Raw genomic sequence first — 23,644 nt, 5'->3', positions numbered from 1 at the left:
GGGCAAAGAACATTTTTTAAATGAAACTGTAGAAAGTAATAGCTCAACAGGTTCACAAGTTCAATACAAAAACATCATACAATTAAATCCACCACTTCACAAAGCAATTTACAAAGACAAAAAGCTACTAATAACATTTTACTTTACAGGTTAGGCTAATTACACTATTTGGTCACAAAAGAATTCTGGGACTTATATCAGTTAGCAGAATTCTACAAGGTGTTTCAGTACATCTTTTCTGATCTGCCTTGTTCTCAGAGGTACTGTGACTGAGCAGCAATTACATGTGGGTTTTTTTTTGTTTGTTTGTTTTTTTAAGAAAACAACAAACCCTTTAGCTGAGACGCCTTGCAAAAACATGAACTTCTCCCAACAATGCACCTCCACTGGTCCTCATCTGACTACTTTTGGAATTAATGTGTTGGTGATATTTAAAGCACTAAATCAATTTAGATCACTGAACATCTTAGAGAGAGGAAGCTGTACACATGTGGGACAAGTTATTTTGACATCCACCTCCAGTTCAGGAAGGAGGGATAAACACAGGAACCTGGATGAATCTGGTTTTGAATGTATTTAGGACTTAATGAGAAAGAGGTAGACCCAGGAAAGCAAGAACCAGCACTGTACCACAACACACAGGTAGGAGCCTGGGAAAGTCCTCACCTGAGACATTTCCCGCTAAAGAGATGTGAGAACATTCTGATTTTTTTAACTCAAGCCCTCTCTTGAAAATTATGCTTTTACCCATGCAGTAAAAGACTGGAAACATATAACATACAGATCTGCAGAGGAGGAGAAAGAAAAGAGAAAGTCTTCCTCTGTTACAGGGAGACAAGGAATAAAAATTGGAAAGCAACACTGGCCTGCAAGAAAAAAAAAAAAAAAAAAGAAACACACTACTGAAAAGTTTAAAGTTCCCTTCACAGAGAAAGCATATGTAGGAGAGCCAAAAGCACACAGATAACTTCCTTTTTCCACTCAAATTGCTCCCAAACTCTCAGTTCTCACAGCTATGGATAAATTCTGGTGGCTATGCAGCTTTTCCACAGGAGCTCTGGCTGCTACCTCAGGGCTTTTATTCATGAGTCATTTCAAACACACACAAGAATAAAAGTTCCAACACCAATCCTCGTCAAATGCCAGGACCACCTACTCCCAGCTTCTCAGAACTTCAACAACAACAAACAAAAATCAATAAGCTAGAAAATAGTTTTATGTTAGCAGAGCACTACTTCTAGTAAAAAATACAGAAACTTGAACATTCAAATATTCCTTTTGTGACAAATGCCAGAATAACTTCATTTGCAAATACATTCATTTTTTCCACCTTTACATCTTGCTTGAGGAATTCATAGCGAGTAAGGAACACATTTTTCTTACAGGCAATATTTTACATTTACTCAGCTAAAATGGCTTAGCACTTACCCTTTACCACCGGCACCTGCATATGATCAAACTTAAAGACGACAATGAAAACTGAAAATATACTGCCCATAACTCAGCAATCAGCACAAATAAACAACATTTAACATCAAGCCATCAGAAGAGTTCACAAATTTACCCTGCCTGACCTGTGGTGGCTGCAGTTTCAGTCACTGGCTTAATTAAGAGACACAGGTGTTTTGGTTTTGCTGCTTTCCTTGCTCATAGATTAACTGAGCCTCTGCACCTGGTGTCTCACTTCATTTACTGGGTCATCACTGCTCATTATTTCTTTTCTCTAGTCTTGCTCTTCCCCACAGAAGTTCCCTATCTATACAAGAATGAAAAAGTAAACAGAGAAACTTCAGAAATACAGAAATAAACTAGTATTTATTCTATTTTGCTATAGACAAACAACTCCTGATCTGCCTTAAAGAAATAGCCAATATTTTAACAACTCATGAGAACTTGTAGCTGCACTTCATCCAAGATCAGCAAGTGGTAGAAATTCACTTTTCCCCCTCGGTAAACAGAAAGAAGGAGGAGAGAAATAGCTGAGATGTCAAATGAGGATACATAAAAATTAATTGAGTGCTTTTTCCAACAGTATTTTTTTAGAGAGGTCCCTCAGACTTTAGGCCTACTATGACCAAGCATTAAAATTTTTAAGGAGACATTACTTGCAATGACTGCCTTGCTCTCTTCCTCTCCTTCTCCTACCTTATCTTTCTCTGTCTGTACCTACACATGAACAGCTTTTTTCCTTTGCCTTTTCCTTTAGCTTTTGTGTTTTGCCAGCCTTCCAACAGTGACCTCTTAACAGGTCCACTTGTTCTCAAACCTGAACTAGTCTAGTTTTTGTCATCTCACCAGTTCTGATCACCCTCTCCTCAAGGAAGATGTCTTCTCTTCCTACATGTTTCTAAAATCTGCTACTGAAGAGACAATAAATGATGCCTCCTACTCAACTAAAGTTCAAAGCCTGTGAAAATGCAAGTTATCTACATGCCTTTGCTCGTCTTATAAATTAGTAATGAGTCTTGAATGCTTCCCCACAGTGATTAAGAGACATTCAGTAAAATTACTATATTCTGCCATCAAGGTTTTATTTTAAAAAAAGTTACACATCTTCTATTAACATCATGACCAAGAACTGTACAAATAACTCCAAGATTTCAAAAGGCACAGACAAAAAATGCTTCTTATCCTCAGTAGCTTACTCAGCTTGTTAGGGTGAGTTACAGCCACAAGGGTTAAGGTAGAGAGAAACAACACTCACAACACCTTGAGATAAGAGTTTCAGTGCACAAATGTAATAACAATTATTATTACCTCTGTTAGAAACAAAGAACTAGGTGGTTTTGTGTTGTTGATGGGGAAGCACTGAAGGAGGGGGTGAAGGAAAAATAAAACTATCACCACAACCACAGAACCACAGAAAGGTCCAGCATGTCAAGAAGATTGCAAAAACAATTTGCTCTGGAAGCTATCTTGTAGCATTTATTCCTTTATTAAGCTAAGAAAATCAAATATTCATAATGTCAACTTGGTAAGTGAAACATTCAGCCCATTCTGAAAAAATGTTAAAATGCTGCCTATGTCATTTCTTTTCAAAACACTGCTGTTGGATGAAAAACATGATAAAGGTGGCTTGTTCCCAACCCACTCTCTGCTCACACAAATCTTTGCTCTCCTAGTTTATCAATTTAAAGTAGTGCTGTAGAAGAATAGATTTCAACAAGTCCTATTCAGCCCATCTGTTTTTATAATAGTGCATTGCAAAGAGCACAAGCCAGAGGTTTTTAAATATTACCTTCATAGAGAACTTCATAGTCAGTGGGAACACAGCTGTATCCTTGGATCAAACCAGGAAGGCAATCCTTACAGAAGGAATGGAGGCAGGGGAGCATTCTGGGCTCCCTCCTTCGCAGCTCCCATTTGCACACCAAACAATTCCACAACAGATCCAGAGTCTCCATTCCTGCTGGCTGAAGCCTGGCCCTGAAAACATGAAGAGTCACAAAATGGCTCATGACAAGCCCTGCACTCCACAAAACATTTGATCACTCAAGTACCAACCAGAGGGCAAACATGGGATGCACGATCAAATAAACATTCATGTAGTCCCTGTGGAAAAAAAAGTTCCTTGCAGCTGAAAATCACATACCTGCTTCACAGAGGAGAATATCTTTGCAGATTGCTGTGCAGGAAAGCGTGGTTTAAGGTTTACAAACCATGATCCCACTATCTCTCTAGTATTTGCAGCTTCTGTAAAAACTGAACTAATCTGTTCTATCGATCTACTTACAAAGCTGAATTGTCACACGCTGTACATTTCCTGCTAGAAGCACTGACACTGTGCAATTAAAATTATGAGATTCTCTGGCTGCTTTTACAACTTCACTCAAATATTTTACAGTTTTCAGGTAAAGAAAATAATACCCATAAGTCCATCATTTCACCAATGCACGTTAGAAAGCTGCTTTGGAAAATGTACAGCATCTTCTGACAATCTTCTTTATAGACAAGGCACTTTGCAGTAATCAAATTTTAGCTATCAAGACGACCACAGATCAGATTATCAGACCAAACCTGAGCTTCCCAGTGTTCCTCCCACCAGCCTAAGCTCCCCAAGGTCGACTGAGAGTTTTGCAGTTCATGTTTCATCCTCAGTTCTGAGATTGTCAGAGATGTTGATCAGATACAGACTGCGAAGGTAACTCCTGCAAGTTGTGTGAAAGGAGAAAAAGCAGATAAAGCCTCATTTCCTCTGGAGCCACTCTTCCAGCTGATCCAACCTCCTGGGACCAGAGTCCCACGTAGCTGCTGATTGCCCTAGCATGGTGGCCCTGCTACCAGCAGGATGGAATTGAAGCTACAGGAATTAGCTTCATTCTCCAGATTTCTCCAGCACAGAAGAGCAGCAGCTCTAATCTTAGGGCTATCTCTTCTCCTGAGGGATTCTGTCTTCTGGTAGATTCCAGTGGAAATGGTTAGTAAGCAGATCCAGGTTTTGGTTTTTAATCTGCAATGCAAAACAAAATATGAATGTCTCAGAAATTACCAACCAGTAGGTTTTTTTAAGCATTGTGTCCTGAAGTAATCAGTATTTAAAATATTTCAGAAGAAAAATGGAGCCTATTTTAAAGTCTGCATCCTATTTCATATCCAAGACCCATTCAACTAGGTAGATACCCACCAACTTGACTAACAAATTACATAGATAAATTCAAACTTACCACTAAAACTCCAGATTCCAATTCCAAAACTAGAGGTCCCTTTAGAGATGAGCTGTACCTGTGGTTTAATTAACATTTTATCAGTGCCTATTACACAAGCTCACTTTTTACAGTGCATCTTCATCAACCATCTATCAGGGGCAAATGTCACTAAAGCAGCACAGGCTCTCAGCTCACTTTCATCTCTGTCATTTCTTGCAGCTCCTGTTGCTAAGACAAAGTTGAACCTACAAAAACATGTAATATCTGCAGTAGGAAGCTGAGGTCTGAAACTACCACATTGTTGACAGAGAAACCACAGCCCAAAGCATCCATGCACAGAGAAGCAGCCCAATACAGGGAAATGCTCTGTCACCTTAAAAAAAATGTGGGGCTGGGTGAGCAGAAGCAAATACTGTAAAATTCAATGTATGCCTTTTGAACGACATGCAAAACTAAGCAGAATTTTTTTGGTAGGAAGGGGAAGAGTAAGAGTGAAAAAAATGCTGTTCTGAGGCAGGTATGCACAGTAGTATTTAGGCAGATGAAGGAGAAGGCTGATGAATATCACAAGCTACAAGGCTCAGAAAGAGAATCCAGGGAATTACAGGCCCAACCTTGGTGCTGGGGAAAGTCAGGGCACAGAACATCTCAAGAACCAGTAAGTGGCACTTGTGAAACAACCAGGGCATCAGGTCAGTGCGGGCTCATGGAAGGGAGGTCCTGCCTAACCAACCTGATCTCCTCCTCTGACAAGGTGACCCACTTGGTGGATGAGGGAAAGGCTGTAGCTGTGCTCTGTCTGCCCAGACTGCGGGAAAGCCTTGGACACTACTTCCCACACATTCTCCTGGAGAAACAGGCTGCCCATGGCCTGGAGGGGTGCACTGGTCACTGGATAAAGAACTGCCTGGATGGCTGGGGCCAGACAGTGGGCATGGAGCTCCATCCAGCATCACAAATTAGGGAACAGCAGTCCCAGCAGCCAATGAGACACAGTTCCCAAACTCCTCTGTATTTTAGAACAAACTGCCCATTTATGTCATAGCTATTCACAAGCAGCAGCACCACTGGCTAAGATGAACAATTTTATAAATAGAATGCACGTCAACCTCACCCTAAAAGCCCTCCAAATTTAATTGTTGCCAAACACTAGGTTAGAAGTTAATTAACTAGGATTCTATCTAGAAGTTAATGTGCTAGTTAATATGCTAGAAGTTAATGTGCATCAACTTCAGCAGCAAGCAAAGGCTCTTGGTCTGACACTTGAGAACCAGCTCACTGGCTTTATTTGTTGTTATTTTTACCATTAAATCCTGCTTTGACATGCAAGCCAGGCCTTGCAGACACCAGAAGCCCTAATTTGATGTTACAACCAAGCAAGGATCGTTTCAGGTAGTCATTTTAAACCCAACACATCAGCACTGCACACAGAGCAGTTCCAGAGCTGTGCCATTGCTTTGCCAGCTGTAAGGAAGTGGAGGATAGCTGGCACCAGCTCTGTCCCACAGGTGGGAACTGCAGGAATTGCATGCCCGGCCTGGGAGGGCAGAGATTGCAAATGTCAATTTAACTACTGGTACACTGCTGTCACTTGGCACTTCTTTGTCCACACTCCTGCTGTTCCATTCCCACAGGCCACGGAACCATCCCCAGAAACTTCCCCTGGATGTCATTTTAGTGCTCAAGAATCCCCATTAAAATCATATCAAGTCCTCTTTTCAGACAGCTGTAGAAAGGATCAATAACAAGAGCAGCACAAATACAGAACTTCATTTCCCCACCCTATAAAGACAAAATGAGGTATCTGCACATGGCAGGTACTGAACACTGTAGTCAGAGAATTTCAAAATGAAGTGAGAACCAGTCAAACCACTGATCAAATACTATGCAGTAAGATTTAAGTGTCAACTGTGTCTGGAGAAGTCCAGAAAGAAAAATCAGAACAAGCCAAACTTCTGTAAACCAGCTCATATCACGCATTGTTTATTCAAAAATTTTGAATAAAACAAAAACTTTTATGCCACAAGTACACAGGCACCACCAACTTCTTTGATCTTCTCCTCTGCTCTTCTACTGAAGAACTTTGCTTTCACAATGACAGGCTGCTTGGGCAGCTTCCCCTTGCCCAGTACTTTGTAGTAGCCCTAGAAAGATTTAGAAAAGAAGTTCAGTGCTTGTAATCACCTTACAGGCTAGTACAATCAGGCCTGTTAGCACACACACCAGTTAAAATCAAAACCACGACCTCATCCAGTCAACTCATTACATTAAAAGAACAATCATGACATGAAGACAATTAACAAGACAGCTGAAGTCACTGAGGTGAGAAGTGGGCCCAAGTGGCCAACAGAGGTGTTTGATAGGAGGCAGAGCAGTGTCCCTGATTCGGTGGCTGGCTGAGACACAGGACATCAGAGCCAGTGAATATGGATCAGATGTTTCTGTCCGAGAACTATAGCACACCAAGACAACCAAACATGTGGAGATGTGACTCTAGTCTCGAGGGTGACACGGTGTGAGACTGGTTCCAACATGGTTTTGTTCCTTCAGGAACATTTCAAACCAGCCATCTTTCACCACCTACCCAAAGGAGGGCAGTGCTTGTCCACAAACACACACCAGTAGGACAAAAAGTCCTCACAGAGAAAAATGTAACACCCAAAGTGCTCCTGCAACTGCTCACAGCCCTGGGTGAGGCTGGCGAGCCTCTGAGCACTGAAGCACTGGAGCTCATTTGCAGCTGAGCATTTCCCCAGTGGGACAGGCACAGCCCAGGCACTCGGGGAGGGCAGGAATGCCAGGGCTGAGTCCCAGCAGGAACTCACCGAGCGCACGACGTCAATGACCGGGGCCAGGCCGGCCTCGTTCTTGGCGTAGTTGAGCCTTGTCTGCTCACTGACCAGTGTCCACAGCTTGTCCAAGTTGACAGTGGGACAGAACTTCTGGTTTCTCTTCAAGTGATAGTGTCTCATGCCTACTTTCCCAAAGTAGCCAGGGTGACTGTGGGAGAAACACTCTCTGCATTAGATCACACATTTAATTCATTCTGAACCAACACTGACACAAGTAATTCACAAAATCAGAGTATGCAGAATGTCACATTACACCCTTTTTCATATTAGTATGTGTAGAACTTAGGTGCAATAATGATTAGTACCCACACCAAGGAACAATTATGTTCTCTCTAAGTGTTCCTTCTCCATCGAACTCACACCTCAATCTCCCTGCCTGCTGAGTCTGTATTTCCAGGGAAGCCCCACCTCCAGGGACCCAGGGCGGGCTGCCCTGCCTGGGAAGCTCTGGCACTGCTGTCACTAACCCGGTGGCTGACTGAGCCAGCAGGGCACAGCCAATGAATAGAGGTCAGTGGTTCCTGTCCGAGGTCTCCAGCACACCAGGACCACAGGCAGGGCCAGGTGTGACTCTACAGTCTCGGGAATCACAACACTCCTCATCTTTACCTGATGCAGCCAACAGGATGCAGTTTGGATTTAACAGCACATTCTGAATTTGCTCTGTGTGCACTGTTAAGCAGGGACCACACTGTAACAGGCCAATTTGGTCAGCTCTACACTGAACTACACTGAACTCTCCAAAATGGCAAGTGAAAAGGTTTTTTATTTTAGGGTAAATGGGGACACGAGCGGCGGTAACGCCACACTTCCCATTAAAGGAAAAACACATAGGATTGCAGAAAACGTTGCTTATTCACACGTAAAAGCCAGCTGCTTCTACATCAGGAGCATGCATGTTGCTAGTAAGTATTTAAAACGTTAGCTTACTATTTATCGAAGTTAATCCTGTGATGGTGCAAACCACCAGCATTACCACGTCCTCCAGGATGCTTCCTGTGTTTGCCTAAGAAAAGAATTGTAAGCTTGTTACATTAATATTACACACAATACTTAGAGATACTTTCAATGTCAACTTGAACTAACTGTTTTATCTTGCGGTGTGACAAGGTTGGAATGGATAGAGTTGAAAGAGAGACCGCACTCCCTGGAAGTTTAAGATGCCGCATACCCAGTATGCATGGGCTGAGCAGCGCTGAGGTTAGAAATGCAGAGTTTAAAACGTGCAGGACGCCATCAGCCCATCACGGCGGCAGCTGCCCCCGCACGCCGCGGCCTTCAGCACCGCCCGACATTCCCACGCTGCCAGCGGGCCCTGCACCCCCAGCCCCATTTTTATGGGATCGGGAAGAGCAGCAGCATCCCCATTTCTATGGGATGGGGAAGAGCAGCAGCATCCCCTCAGCGCCGGGGATCCCAGCGCACCCGCGGCCGCCGCTGCACTCACCCACGCGGCCGTGGCCGTGGCTGACGTGTCCTCTCAGCTTGCGGGTCTTCCTCAGCCTGGAGGGCTGCGGGGAAGGGGCACAGCGGCCGTGAGCGAGGCGAGCACCGAGCGCCACGGGAGCACCGCGCCCGCCCCGCGGCCCGCGCGGCCCGGCGCCATGGCGGCCCGGCCTCCCCGCACCGCGCCCGCCCGCCTCCGCCTCGGACCGCGCCTCCCCACCACCCTCCGCTACTCCGCAGCCCCGTGCCGCCGCGGGAGCGAGGGGCAGCAGCCGCGGAGTCCCGTCCCGGCCCCGGTCCCGTCCCTCCCCATCCCGCCGGCCCGGGCGCCGCTCCCACCATGGTGCCGGCGTGCGCAGGGAGAGAAAGGGCGCGACTCTCGCGAGAGCGGGCAAAGGCGCGCGGGGCGGGGCCGAGATCTCGCGAGGCTTCGCCGTGAGGGCCGCGCCCCGCCCAGAGCCGGCGCCGCTCCCCGGCTCCTCCCGGGGCGGGAAGAGCCGCGCTTGGAACAGAGTTTGGGAATGAATGTTCGCAAGTTTGGTCACTTTATTAAACATCCATAAGAGTGGGAAAATGAACACTACGTCGTTAAACACAATTACTTGCCACACTGGAGTGTGAATTCCTGGAGCGTTACTGTTTCTTAAGCTTGGTTTCTAGGATTTTTTAAATGGATTTTATACTGTTAAAATTATAAACAAAACCAAATTTAAACACAGGCCTCAGCACTGAATTTATTTTTCTTTCGAATTTTCATGGTGCACTTACAATGTTACCTTGCTCAGGAACACCACTAGTTTTAACAACTAATTTAGTAGGTAAAACAATGCACTCCTTGGTGTTCGTTCGTCTGATCCCTTCAAACACAGACCTCCAGGTAACCCAAGATTTGTTTTACACAGCTCTAGTCTGAGGATCAAAAAGGCACCTACAGATTTTTTTGGGCCATGATCTCACCTTGCCCAGTGGTATCCCCTGATTTACATTAGAAAAATGGGAACACGTTGACAGATAACACAATGTTTAAAAAGCTTTCTCCTTTAATTTTTAAAGTGCAAACGGAGCAAAACAGCTTTGGCACAGGAGACGGGTTTTACAGCACAACATTCTTGTACATCGGCATTCCGTGGCTTTGTCTTGCCTTTGCAGTAACTCCACAGCGTGTCCTGATACAGTTTTATCCATCGTTTTCTTAAGAGGAATTATGTATTTCCCTCTACATTTACTAGCAGCTGTTGTTTATAAAAAGGCCAGAAGCCACCTGTACGAGTGACGTGACTCCTTCCACTCTCAAGAATTACATCGAGGAATCATTCTGGAACTTGGAGTGTATGACAGAGTAAAACTAATGGGAGTTACCAGTTGTGGTGACATTTCCTCTGAAGCAAAAGCACCTGGTATTTTACAGACATTTCACATACATTTCAGAAGCTTTTGTGGATTTTGGAGTGTGAGGGAGGTAACTGAAAAAGGAAATGACTTCACCTTTTCAGTGAATAGTCCCTCGAATTTGCTCTATGAGGCTGATAGCAAACCAGAACCACGGTCAGGTTAGGAACTGCGCAAGCCTCAAAGCCCATCTGACTACAGCAATCACGCTGAGAATGACGAAAACCAGAGTGTGGTGTGTGTCCCTTAAAGGTAAGAGGCTTTAGCTAATTTTCATTATCTGTCAGACCTGGAAGATATTGAAGCATTTTACGTATTTTTAAAAAATTTTCTTCTTCAGACTATGGGAAAACTTCTACAATCTCAACAGGAGTTGTTTCCAAATCAAGGAAAAATGTGACACTTGAGCACCACACACAGCACAAACTGAAAATACCATAGGTCAGGAGCAGTATCTGTGATACAACAATAAAATCATTTGTTGCTAACCCATGAAAAAATGTTTTAATAGATGTTTCTGTTAGGATAAAATTTTTCAAAAAGGGCTATAAAATGCCTTGTCTTAGCCCTGGTGAAAAACACCGAAGAAACCCCAAACTACGTGACGTGAAATAGCAAACCTACCGAAAGACAGGTTCGTAAAAACCACTTTACATTTTAATTACAAATTAATTTAAAAATCACAGGTGAGTTGTTGTGTTTGTACCTGCTCCACATGAGGAAGTGCAGAGGTTTGCAATGAATATAAACAAGCAGGTCTATTTACAGAGTTTATTAGGATCCATACACACATACATTAGGAAAGGCTGTACTGTACCTACTCGCTGCAGCTTGCATGTCAGAGAGCTGAGATCTCCCCGGGCTTAGCAGTCTTAGTGCAGAATGGGTTATAAGGAGTTTACTGACCAGAGTTCAAACCAAGTGGAGGTTCTGTAATGTGAACCAAGTACCTTATTATCAAGTCACTTTGTTATTTCTCCTTTAAAATCAGTTCGAAGGAAACAGACAGACAGACAGACAAGTGCCTGTGCCGCACGAGAGCAGCCACGTGCATACAACCTCTCCCACGTACCCGAGCTCATTCACCCCGCAGTGTTCAGGCATCAAACATCCCTTGAAGTCAGTGGTTCTGCTGAGACAGTCAGCTGCACATAATCAGCTACTCGTTTTTGCACCAAGCATAACTCAACTCATACTAAAGAAAAAAAACAAGCACCTGGTATTCTCAGGAATATACAAATATTTACCACAGTTTTCTCGCTCATTACAAAATCAGTTACAAAAGCTTACAGCACATTATGTACAAACTCTGCCCAAAACCACGGAGGAGCCGCCCCGTGGCACACTGACACAGCATCCATGGGTCATCGCCTGGAGCCGCCTCAGCTCGCTGCGCTCTCCTCCCGCTCCGCAACGCCGCAGGTGTCTCACACAGTGCCATAAACAGGTTTTGGGTCGGTGTTTCAGCAGGTAAGGAGCTAGTTCTTCTTGTGAAGGAACTTCATTTTGTTACCTAAAGGAAGCACACCGTCAGTCTCAAGCAGAGAGCAGAAGTCAATCCAAAGTGACAGCAAATGAATCTAACTTGCAATCGGCACCAGCAGGGAGAGCCGAGTTACACAGCACCGACTGCTCCAACCCCTTCCTGTTCCGCTCCTCGATTATGGTTTGGTTCCCCCATCCCCAAGGGAAAATGAAAGTGTTAACAAGGACCATCATTAAATCTGTTTTTTTCACCTATGTTTTCATTGTTTTCTTTTTTGTAATTCCTTTCACGCTGAAACCGCTTGACTACCTCATTTCACCACGGGTACGGCTATTTCAAATTAAAAAAAAAAAAAACAAAAAACAAACAAACAAACAAAAACCACCACAACCAATACCCACCACCACCATGAAAACTTATTTCAGAAATACTTCTAACGATTTTCCTCACCGAGGCCCCGCAGGAACTTGTTTACTCCACTTTGTTCCGTGTCCGGGAGCTCTTCCAAATACTGTTCCACCCTCTGCTCGAAGAGCCCTGCGGCAGACGGAGACGGGGATGGGGTGAGCCGTGCCCGGCCGAGCCCCGCTCCCCGCGCACGGCCCCGGCTCCCGCCCCGGCAGCCTCCGCTCACAGCCACCTTCCGGGTACCCGGGCAGGATTTAGGGATGCGGTTCTGCTTTCCGGTGAGAGCACGGGCATGGATGCACGCTGCCGCAATCCGCGGGACCCGAGCGCAACAGCGAAATCTGCACCGCAGGGGAGACACCCACCCCTACCTTTAGCCCTGCATTTCCTCAGCTCTCTGTCCTGGATGAAGCCAGCGAACATCTGGGATTCCATGAAAACTTCCAAGAAGCGGCGGATACTCTTGGAGGCCACAGATTTACGGAAAGCCTCCCTTTGGAAGGCACGCTCTCCTTTTTCATTCTGGGTTAGGAACAGGGAATAATGGCCAACTGTCTCCACAAAGAATCGGATAAAAACCTCAGACACTAATCCATTCAGGGTGTTACATTCTGCAAAATAAGGCAGCAATAAGACACCAAAATCAGCTGCTAGCCGAGCTGTCAGCATTATCCCCGCAGGGCCAGGCTGTGCATCTCCCGGTTCCCTGATGCCGCGCTAACAGCTGGCAGGAGTGGCAGCGGCTCCCTGCACACCTGGATGCACATGGAGAGGGCGACAGTGCCATAACCACGAGTGCCAGCCTGCAGAATTGGTGTTCTGTGACCAAGAGTCAGCCAGAATTACAAATCCTCAGCAAACAGCTCAGATAATTAAACATTTGATGGGTGTTCCATCAAAATGAAACCTCCTATTTTCACTCTTCAGCAAGTTCTCTTCAGAAACTTCTGAATGACTCAGCATTAAAATATTTCTCCCTGAGGCTAGTAAGTCTGTACTAAAACCTGATCAAAAAGAGTCTGTTGTAGCATTTGGGTTTTCATCGTTTCTGAGATGCTTAAACAGTTTTATATATGTAATACATATGACTTGAAATAAATTTCAAAAACTGAATAGGGACCTGTTTCATACCTTTTAACCACAGGCATCTCAATTCACCCTGGGCTGTTTTTATCACTGCTGAAGAGAAATACAAACCTCCAGAGACAACCCAACCCATCTTGCAGTAAAATTCTTTTCTGGTGGTACCTGCTTCTCTCCCCTGAAAATACTGAGTGCCAAGAGTAACTCCAAACTCAGACACACCCCTAAGACTAGAGAATTATCTGGATTGAATTAGGGCCAAGTTAACTGCAAACCTCTGTTTGAGCAAAGGTTCAGAGGGACCTACAGGAGTGCTTGTCATTTACAAAGAAATTAAAATAAATCACCGGTGAGGTAGCACTGTGGGTTGATGCCCTCAGTCTCGTTCTCCCTGTGTGCTCAGAGACAACCTTTGATGTCACCAAAGGTATTTGAGACCTCAAGTCCCATCTTTGTTTCTCCCACACGGAAAGTCACAATTCTACCTACATTTGTTTATTACACAAGTCCCTGTTTCCAAATGAACTTACCATCATCTGAATCACTATCTGAATCCTGATTTATCAGTTCATTCTTTCTCTCTAGAGCCTGCTCCAGAGCAGCTTGCAATTTTCTAGGCAATAATGTGTCTTCATCATCCATCTGATAGAGGGAAAAAAAAATCTTTAAGCCACAATAATCTATTCAGGAACTACAGCAAATACTTTCAGAAGGTTTAGAATTCAGATGAAAAATACTTGCATCTGCTACGGTCATAGCATACTGTCATAAATAAAAGAGTAAGAATCTATGTGCAACTAACAAATACTTCTAAATAAAATTTCTTGTCTCTCTTAATAAATCAGGAATGATAATCCAAAGAGCAGGTAAACACAGAAATGTGGAATCAGCTTCTTACATGACAAAGAGTCCAAATAGTTGTGTTTAACTAAATGCACACCATGTGAAGCCTTGCTAGATGTACACACAGCTGCTGTAGTTGGTTTTAGCTAGCTCCTTTGGTCCTTGACAGTTGTTTTTACTGTTCTATAATCTGTCTTGTTTTCTGGGTCTTGCCCCTGTTGCTCTCTTCATCTTACTTTATGCTTGTTCAGCAGAAGCCAAGTATGCACAGGAGCCTTAGCTCTGCAGCCACTGTTCACCAGCCAGGGAATCAAACACAAAAGTTTCCTCATCCAACCTGCAGACTGTTGGTTTGAAAATATTTAGTGCCACATGGCTGTCAGGACAGGGTGATCTTTCGTCTCCTTGTTTACAAGGCTCCTGCTTTTCCTTTCACATTAAACTATTCTCAACCTTTGCACGCTCACTCGGGAATTTTCTTTGCTATTCTTGTCCTTTTCACCTCCAAGAGTGTGAGTTTTCTTGCTAAGGTGATATTATTATCTTTGGATGTTTTCTTTTCACTGTGAATACAGTTCTTGATTCCTTCTGACAGTCATGGCCTCAATCCCTTCTGCATACCTGAGAAGTTCTTATTTGCAGGTGGAACAGAAAATGAGAATATTTTTTTTCCCTGTCGTTGCTTTCCCTTTGCACACAGAATTCCTGCCAAATCCTTCTGATCAAAGAAACCCAATCACACCACAGGAGTAAACAGCTTTCTAGACTGCATGGCAGCATTCTGAGCTGTACTTTACCTGTCTGATGAATCGATCAGATCCCAGGTTAACCATCAAAGCCTACAGAAAAGAAAACACTGCAGTGAAATGTATCTGAAGATACAGAAACCATTCATTTGTTCATTGCTTTTTAATAGCAAAAGATCATCTGCTGAACAAGCCTCAACATGAATTAAAGGCCTACTGTGAAACAAGAGGTTGTGTGCTTTATGAAACAACATGAAGGTTTTCTTTAGAGCTACAAGCCTAATTTAAAATAGATACAACAGATCTCATACTAGATTAATATATTTTAAAAAGCTAAAAGGTTTTTTTTTTTCTTAAATATATGCAAGTTATAACTTATAATTTTTGTTAACATGCAGTTGAAAAGTGTTTCAAGGAGTTTAAAGAAAACAATGTGGAGGCAGCGGAGATTCCAAAGGGCAAGGGTGTGAAATATTCATGATGACAAAGCAGCAATGCTGAGAGATGGAGCTGGGAATATGTGGAAGAGCAATGTTAGGAAAGTGGAAGGAAAATGGAGCAGAGATTTACCTGGGACAGAGGACACACGGCCTTGGAAGTGAGCACAAGAAAATTCTTAGAAAAATGACAGAAAACTAATAGGAGCAAGAGAGAACCAAGTGTGTCCTTGAGTATTTTTGTGGTATTTTACTGGAAGTGCTGATGAAGTGCAACTCTCATTTGATTTCCAATATAGTATCAACAAAGTCTTAGAAGTTAAAATTCTTAAAAGTTTTGTTTCCTGTGTGGGCTGTGGCTTCATGCACCACTTCCATAAGGATTAAGAGATGTCATAGCAGATGGCTTCCTCTTGTTCCAGACCAAATCAACATATTCATATCTTACTTCTTGGTGACCAGGTAAATATTCACTTGTTTCTGACAAGATGCCAGGTATGGAAGAGGGGCAGAATAAAAGAGAAAATAAAGCTACTGCTGCAGCTTTGCCAAGAGAACCAATGAGAACCAGGCAGAGAAGAAACAAAGAGGCAGATTAAAAATTAAATGTGAGGATTTATGTCCCAGTGGCAGCCCTCTCCTAGGAGAGGCCAGCTTTACTCCTAGCAAACAATTGTGGTGCCAGCTCCTACCTCCTCTACTGGCAGGTCCTTGAGTTTGGGCAGAGAGCTGGAGAGCAGTCCCACCAGGAAGGGGGTAGGGCAGCACACGATGTCAATCATGGATGAGGGCAGGACAGGAATGAAGGTGTGCTGCCAGGAGAAGGGGTACAGCAGGGCCACTACAGCGTGGGAGCAGCTCGACAGGGTGCTGGGGAGAGAGGAACAACCAGGTTTGCAAAGGCTTTTTTTGGTTCACAACACCTTCCACCTGCTGAGAAACTCAGCCTGTTGAAATACAAGTGCCCAAGGTGCTGCCTCTCTGGCACTTGAGTCTTAAGACAGGCCTTGGTCCCCTTCCAGTCCCTACCCTCTCTGTACTGTGCAGTGTGGCAGTTCACAGCAAACCTCAAACTAAAGATACAAAACTAGAACCTGTTTGTTTCAAACTAGAATCTGTTTGTTTCACAGCAGGCAGGAGATGGCTTGATCTACAAATCAAGATTCAGTGTTCCCAAAAGCACTCAAAAGCAGCCACTTCGAACAATGCTTAAAAGCCAAAAGCAACTGCAGATCTTGGCTGTTACGATCATATCAGTAATGAAAATGCATAATAGTAATGTTATTAAGTCAAGCAGTAATGCAGGAACAAAGGAAAATGAAAAATAAAATAAAATTTGAAAAAAAAATCCTCAAGAAAAGCTCTACCAAATCAGATATAAAAAGCTCCAAACGATCAATACCTGTTCCAAAGGAAAGCTGGTAAATGCAACACATTTTTCAAAGATTGCGTATTTTTTGACCACAGCATCTTTTATTATAATACATTTTAAAGGGTTTATTAACCAACTTCAGTGATAAAGATATTGATCCTGCTCAGCAGAGTACTCTAAACTTTAAGGCTTGATATTATAATGGAAAATGTCATGCATATTTGTTTTTCCATGTACTGAATCTGATTCCCTTTTGCAGTCACACGGTTTCCAAATGTTAAAAATTAAGGAACATCATTACCAAGTGGGTTTTAACATCAGGGGAATAAAGACAAGCTCTCCATATCACAGCTACAACATCTGCCTCTCACAGGCTGAGATGACAGAAATTTGGATCCAATGTGATTGAACTAATTTTCTCACATTGCAAACTTCTACTGTGCTTAATGTAGCCACAAAGGACTATAAATAATAACTGCAGAGCTGTTACTTCTTTAAAATGCTGGGGAGAGATGCTCATTTCTTCTACTGCAAGACTTGGTAGAGACTTTAGGTGGCATCAGACCTCCACCAGAATAACCTTCATCAGCATTTTTACTTCAGCTGTGAATTGTTCCAAGGCCAGAGGAAAGGTTTCACTGTTTGTTCCCGTCAGTGATTTACCTTCCAAGTTTGCTGCATGAGAAAAATGAGAATTAGGGGACGAAGAGAGAAAAAGTTTGGGAAGAGCAAATCCTTGTATTTTACTGCAGATAATCTGCTGTCTTGGTTTTAATTGACATGTTCTTTAAGTTCTGACAATCCCAGCATGGGTTTATAACATATGTTGTCTGACACAAGATTCTTGTAAAATGATGCATTTCTCCAATTTATATTTTTATATATAAAAAGCAATGGTGCTGCCATTGCCTCATACTTTGGTCTCAGACATCTACCACAACAAGCACACTGATGTCATTTGGAAGAGCTGTGAAACCTGGTACAGACTCCCACAGCACTTCCTCAAAATCACTTCAATGACTCCCTGGCATTTTCACCTACTACAAATTCAGTCATCTTAGCTGAGCAACTAAAAAAAGAGCCATGTTAAGCTAAAAGCAGGAAGACAAACATTTTTCTGCTCTTCAGTGAGTATTTGTTTCCTTTCTATAAAATGCCATTTTGTAACATGTTGTTACACGCAGTGCTGTGACGTAAATCAGCCCCTGCATCCTCTTGTGCATGCTATTCCCACGCTGGGGGAGGCTTCAGCCTCCAGCCCAGGACACTGGAATCTCTTCCCAAGCTTTCCTGGGAGCTGGCTGGGGCAGGGCAGGGCAGAGCCCAGGGAGCAGCAGTGCTGGAGGTGTCCTGTGGCAGCAGCCAGCTCTGCCCTGCCAGCGCCCCACAGCAGTCACACCACCGCCCTGTCAGCACCTCGGCCTCTGCACTTTAGGATTCTGCACACAGCTCTCCAAATTCAACCTCAGAAAATCCTTCCTTGTGGAACATCTCATTCCCATGAAACATCCCCTCCAAGCTTCCACCCCCAGAACCTCCTGCTGCCATCCCTCCCGGACACTCCTCTGCAGGACTCCTACAGCTGTCACCAAACTCCTGCTTGTACAAAGTGGCTGTGTCTCTGCCCTGACTGGAAAGATTCATGCTTAGAATGGATACACACCTTTCACTTCAGTGAAATTTCACCATTTGTAAGGTAAAATTCAGAGGTGATGGGTATAAAGAAACCCCAAGCCTAAATCTCTGAAATACAGTTCAGAACTTTTTAAAGGAATATTATTGATGAGAAGCATGTTTAGTAAAGTAAAAAAAGAAAGTCCTACCCTGGGAAACCAAGTGTGCTCCAGTTTTTCCTTTCAAAATGTGCAACCCACACATTATCCAACTGTTCTTGTTTATGAGAATTAAGCAGTAAGGTCAGATGGTTTATTTTCTTTAAGATGCGTGAAGCACACAAAGTAAAGCAACCAAGTAATCAAAGTTAGATTTTCAAAATATTTTGACTTTTAATACTCTAGGGCAGTTCCACAGATTGGGTTTGGAGAGTGGGCTTTTCCATTTGGTCTATGCAGTTTTACAGGAATGGTGCATAATATTCTAGCTGTTGTTGTACTGGAAAACACTTCTTTATTTCCATGGTTGTCATCTTGTAAAATAATTATTTGGAATTTGCCAATGTTTTGGTTCTCTCTATGCCTAGATTAAAAAAACCTTCAGTGTTTGATCTTCCCCCCACGAAGGTAGTAATACAAGATTATACAAGTATATTGAGACATTTCATAAAGATAAATTTCTCTTGAAGAAATCCTTTATCATGTTACAGGCAAAATATGACATTGCTTCTTTCCCACTCAAAGTTGATTTATGTTTCTCTGGGCTATTTTGTTTCCCAAATCATTTTCTCATGATAGCACACAGAACCTTTTCTTTTTTGTGTTGCTGACTGGGAAGACACAAGTTCAGACTGAGAGCTGAGGCACCAAAATTTCAGACACAACTGTGACTGAGCTGAATTTTGGAGACTGCTTATGAACACAGTTTAAATCTACATCAAAAAGCAAATCACTGTGACTTAACAAGAACCTTTTCTGTCCTTTAGATAGGGAGAATGTCTGGTAGCAATTTCTGGGTTGGCCAACCAACAAATAACCCCGAGCTTAGTCTATGTCCATATCTTATCACAGCACAATTAGCACACTCTGAGAAGGACAAGCTGTTGAGCAGGGGATGGACACTGCCCTGGCTGGGATGTCTGGCTGTGCTTGTTTCAAGGACTGTGGCTTGTTGCACACTGCAAGTCACCAACTCTCTCAAACTGCTAAAGTCATATTCAGTTACACTTTCTACTCACAATGGAAATATTCCACAAATACCCTTGATAACTCACTTTTCTTTCTAACAATAGCCAACAATCATGTTCCTTCCCACTCTTCCCTCCACACGTAGAACTTCTCACAGACCCAAAGGAACTTCACACTTTGAGCATCTCCCAAATCCAGGATTAAGCCTCTAGCACAGACAACCACTTGCTGATTGGTCCTCACTATTGCCATGCACCTCCACAGTCAGTCTGGCATTTCCATTGAAGGAGAAGGCAAGAATATCCCTTTCCTTCCTCCACTTTCCCTGAGGGACAGAGAAGGTTCCTCAGCCAGGAGGGGAGGGAGGCACCCCTTACATGCAGGGCCAAGGCACCAAACAGCTCTGTCACCCCAGGCTGGTGCCAGCTCTGTGCCGTGCCCTGGACTGGGACCAACTCACCAAATCTGGGCTCCCTGCTTCCTCACATTGAGAAACACAGCCAAAAATGTAAAGTCACAAAAAAAGTTTTTCAAATGTTTACTTTTCCACAGCCTTTTTATGATCCTCTCCCTGCTGACTAAATGGTGTTGCTCTGTCCACATTTGCTGAAGTCTTTTACCTGCCCTGTTGACACATTGATGCTTCAGCCCACAAGCACTTAGAGACTGAGTTACCTCCATGACACACATCCCTTGTCTGCTCAGGAGAGCTTCCTCCCACTTGAGGTTGGAGTCTGGAGGCTCTGTCCTTCCCAGGTGTAATCCCTTGACTCACATGGGTATTACACACCCAGATGTCTCCCCATCACAGGCCATGGCCCTGCTTTTCTGGGAAAGCTCCTGCCCTTGGGCCACTGATGAACTCTGTAGCAAAAACGGAACCCTGACATTTCCCTTCTAGATTCTTCCATGCATCTCCTGATCCTGGATTAGCTCTGGTCTCTGACAGAGACTGAGGTCTGTGACAACTCTGCAAGACAAAATAGTCTGACAGGTTTGCAGAGGACTCTGTAAAGGACTCTGGGGAGAGGCTACAGGCCAAGGGCTCAGCCCATCGCATCCAACACATACAGGCTGCCGAGGTGGAAAGGACAAAGTAGGAAACTTGAAAAGCACCAAGTAATTGGCAAGTGGAAGTAAAAACCGTGGCAGCCTGATACACTTAGGGTGGAGATGGAGTGCAGGCAGCACTGCTGTTGCTGTGCTGGCAGTAATTCAGAGCAGTGCTGTGCTGTGCCAGATACAGTGCACTCTAAGGCTCAAAGGTTTCTTTGGGTACATAAGAATAAATAAGAGCAGCACTATTAATGAGGTTGATAAGACTAAGTAATAGCATCAGAGACAAGATACAAATGAAAACTTCTAAGTGTCAGAAGTGACAGTCTCCAAACTCCAGCTGTCTGCAGTGAGCTCCTGCAGCATTCCTGCAGGTCAGCTTTTGAAGCCAGCCCTGGCCCTGGAAAAGCTGCCTGACCATGGGGACACGTTACTGCTTTCTCCTGCTCCAAAGTGTGGGTGCTCAACTCCAGGACTGCCCCTGACCCCCAGGTGCTCTGCTCCTGAGGCCCCCTGAGCCCCCACATCAATGGTTTGTCCTTCATTCCCAGGGTTCTGTGCCCTGAGAATACATTTTTTGTTAACCCACATACCACCAGCTACTCACCAAAAAGGGCAGAGAGGAATAAAAGAAGAATCCAAGAGTTCATTTGCTGTATGGTGCAGGACATCTCCAGTTTTCCAGCCAGTATAAAACTATCAGACATGAAAAATATAAATTCTTCCTATACAAAATCATTGCTGTTTCTCTGCTACCATTGCTAGGATGTTTAATGGGGGAAAAAAATCTTCAATTCCTGTCTTTTGACTGAAATCAAAGAAATTGCATGTTTTTGCAGCTTTTTGAACAAGAAGAACTACTCCTTAAGGCCTGCAGTTTCTGGTAGCTGCGGGATACCTCCCTATTTTTAGGATTGCTTGCATTTGTAGGACACTAATTTCACATGATATGGATTCAAAATTTGACTTCTTTTCACTGATGTTTTTGAGCTTGTGTGTCTGCCTCTGGATAACCATTTTGGTTTCCAATTTAAAGCAAAGTTATATAGAATCAAAGTAATTCAGGTAGGAAGAAACCTCAGGAGATCAACTGATCCAACTCCCTCTTGCTTGACATCAGATCAGTTTGATTCCAAAACCAAATGAAATTATATATTATTTTGTTATATTAAACATCTTTGCTGCACTTTTATGTGAAGGAGGTAGTGCCCTGTGTGCCAAAGACTCCTACCTAGTGATGTCTAAACTCACTCTGATTTTGCTTTGTTAGAAGCCATCTTAAAATAATAAAAGAGCCTTATTTAGCTGCTAATTTATTCAGAATAAATTGTTAGCACTAAGCAAGACCTCCTTCTATAGCCTTGGGCTACACTGAGAAATGAAGGCTCCTCTGGGAGAAAGAAATCATTTTCTTCCTGCAGGGATCCTGAGGGAAGAGCAGAAAAGGAAAGGAAGGCAGGGAAGAGGTTGAGCGAAATGCAAGGAGGTAAAATTAAGATCTGGGAGGTAGAACTGGGAGGAGAGGCAGACAAAATGAGCCTGATGAGCAAGTGAAAAGGAAACTGAGGGCAAAGGGGCTGGGATGTAAAATTAAGGGACAAGACAGTGACTGGCTGGGCTAAACAATGCAAGGACCAGGGAAAACCATTTAATATGAACATGACTAAAGTTATCACACACATGCAGCCAAATTATGAGGTCCCAAGGTGAAACTTATTCCTCCCTGTTGTTATAGGCAGGTAGAAGGATGTGGGGCTGTCTGAGCCAATTGCCCCTCCTCTGTCAGTACCAGAGATGCTGAGAGGGGCTGCAGCTGCAGGAGGGAAGGTCACACACCCAGACAGCTGAAGGTGACAGAAGCTCAAAGCCCACTGGTGGCAAAGATGGAAATCAAATATAACCAGTGCTCTACATTTCAGCCACTGCTATTTAGCAGACAGACACAAACCCACAGTTTTATCAGGAATAATTCTCAAACTGAAAAGTTTCCTCCACAACAAATACACTTACCTGTCCCTCAGAGGAAAAAGATTGTGACCAATACAAACACCAGAATTTGGGTTTAACATATTTTTGTTTGACCCAAATTAATTCAAATCCAGTAAATTATCTGGGCACTAATAAAATCATTCTTTCCAATGATCACAGAGCAGCAGGAGTTACAATCATGCCTCACCTCACCAATTAAAGCATGAGGGGACAGGAAAATTACTGTCTTAGGCTTTGATTCAACACACTATTTCAGCAGAAGCTTCAGCTTTAATTTACTTTCACTGTGCTGAAATACTTTGCTGAAATGAAGCCTCAAAGACCTTTATTTTCCCACTTCTGTTTTAATCAGACCAGCCCTCAAGACATGCTAACACCTTCTGAATCACAAGTTCCCTCATTGTGGCTATGGGAGAGGCTGCTGCAAAGGCTGCCTCTCATCAGCAAGGCATGTTGAAGCTTTGGAAATTTGAATAATTTTTTACTTTTCTAGAAGCCCTTCAGGGGCTGGGCAAACTACAGAGGTTCCTTCAAGCCTTTCTAAGTGGTTTGAAACTAGAGACTGTAAATTTTGAAAGTAATAAATATTGTAGTTTCATGTTAATGCATTATTAATACATTTTTTAATTTTAAGAATATTATTTATTTTTAAAGTAAAATAATTAGATTTTAATGTCCTGGGTTGAGAATTCCCTGTGGCAGAATTCTTCTGTAAAGGGTATAGGGGTACACAGGGAGGAGGACTCCCCTGCTGCTGCCAAGCACTTCTCCTCACCTGACCTTCAAGTGAATCTGTGAAAATCTGGGTGTCTGCAGGAAGTTTAGGATGGAGTGGTTGCATATGTGACCTAAAAGAGAGTTCTGGAGTTGCTGAATTTCCTGTTAATAAATCTTATTTCTCTACACTAATCAAGATGTTTCAAATCAAAATACTGGGTTCATATTACATGGAAAATTGCATGAGTTTGGGCTGTAAAAGCCAGAGTAATATTTTGCATTGTGATTTATTTTACACAGCAAACACTTCATAAGAGGTAAACTAAGAGTCACCACCTGAGGCCTTTAGTAGTTGGCCTAAAGTATGCAGGTA

General features: G+C 43.4%; 3 protein-coding genes and 2 non-coding genes across 25 annotated transcripts in view; all 5 read right to left on the bottom strand.

Annotated features, from left to right (window-relative positions):
* Nucleotides 1-3,730, bottom strand: part of TRIM66 (tripartite motif containing 66) — a 47,085-nt gene extending 43,355 nt beyond the window's left edge. For 4 of the 5 annotated variants that reach the window (XM_072929627.1, XM_072929626.1, XM_072929628.1 and 1 more), the window contains exon 1: nucleotides 3,239-3,730. In XM_072929627.1, coding sequence (XP_072785728.1) covers nucleotides 3,239-3,458 — 220 coding nt within the window. In that variant the 5' untranslated portion in view covers nucleotides 3,459-3,730. The remainder of the gene's footprint in view (nucleotides 1-3,238) is intronic. The other variant, XM_041716499.2, reaches the window with a different exon arrangement.
* Nucleotides 3,731-6,613: 2,883 nt separating this feature from the next.
* On the bottom strand, nucleotides 6,614-9,313 carry RPL27A (ribosomal protein L27a). Its single transcript, NM_001245559.2, is given in 5 exon segments — nucleotides 6,614-6,790; nucleotides 7,472-7,646; nucleotides 8,429-8,504; nucleotides 8,946-9,009; nucleotides 9,284-9,313. Coding segments are annotated over 5 exon segments (447 nt in total). The 5' UTR covers nucleotides 9,287-9,313; the 3' UTR covers nucleotides 6,614-6,661.
* Nucleotides 7,019-7,150, bottom strand: LOC115495698 (small nucleolar RNA SNORA3/SNORA45 family). Its single transcript, XR_003961001.1, has one exon. It is a non-coding gene; the product is annotated as a small nucleolar RNA SNORA3/SNORA45 family (small nucleolar RNA).
* Nucleotides 7,953-8,083, bottom strand: LOC115495697 (small nucleolar RNA SNORA3/SNORA45 family). Its single transcript, XR_003961000.2, has one exon. It is a non-coding gene; the product is annotated as a small nucleolar RNA SNORA3/SNORA45 family (small nucleolar RNA).
* A 648-nt stretch (nucleotides 9,314-9,961) lies between the features above and the next one.
* DENND2B (DENN domain containing 2B) overlaps nucleotides 9,962-23,644 on the bottom strand; it is a 155,040-nt gene continuing 141,357 nt past the window's right edge. For 13 of the 17 annotated variants that reach the window (XM_072929630.1, XM_030273818.4, XM_030273817.4 and 10 more), the window contains 6 exons: nucleotides 16,029-16,206; nucleotides 14,951-14,992; nucleotides 13,841-13,952; nucleotides 12,599-12,838; nucleotides 12,270-12,356; nucleotides 9,962-11,846 (listed from right to left, as the gene is read on the bottom strand). In XM_072929630.1, coding sequence (XP_072785731.1) covers nucleotides 11,812-11,846; nucleotides 12,270-12,356; nucleotides 12,599-12,838; nucleotides 13,841-13,952; nucleotides 14,951-14,992; nucleotides 16,029-16,206 — 694 coding nt within the window. In that variant the 3' untranslated portion in view covers nucleotides 9,962-11,811. Of the gene's footprint in view, nucleotides 11,847-12,269; nucleotides 12,357-12,598; nucleotides 12,839-13,840; nucleotides 13,953-14,950; nucleotides 15,010-16,028; nucleotides 16,207-23,644 lie in introns of those variants that run through there. The other 4 variants (XR_012056235.1, XR_012056233.1, XR_012056234.1 and 1 more) reach the window with 4 other exon arrangements.

The sequence above is a fragment of the Taeniopygia guttata genome, chromosome 5 (genome assembly GCF_048771995.1).
Source record: "Taeniopygia guttata chromosome 5, bTaeGut7.mat, whole genome shotgun sequence".
NCBI lineage: Eukaryota > Metazoa > Chordata > Aves > Passeriformes > Estrildidae > Taeniopygia > Taeniopygia guttata.
Note: the sequence above shows the minus strand (reverse complement) of the source record. Positions and strands in the feature narration are given on the sequence as shown.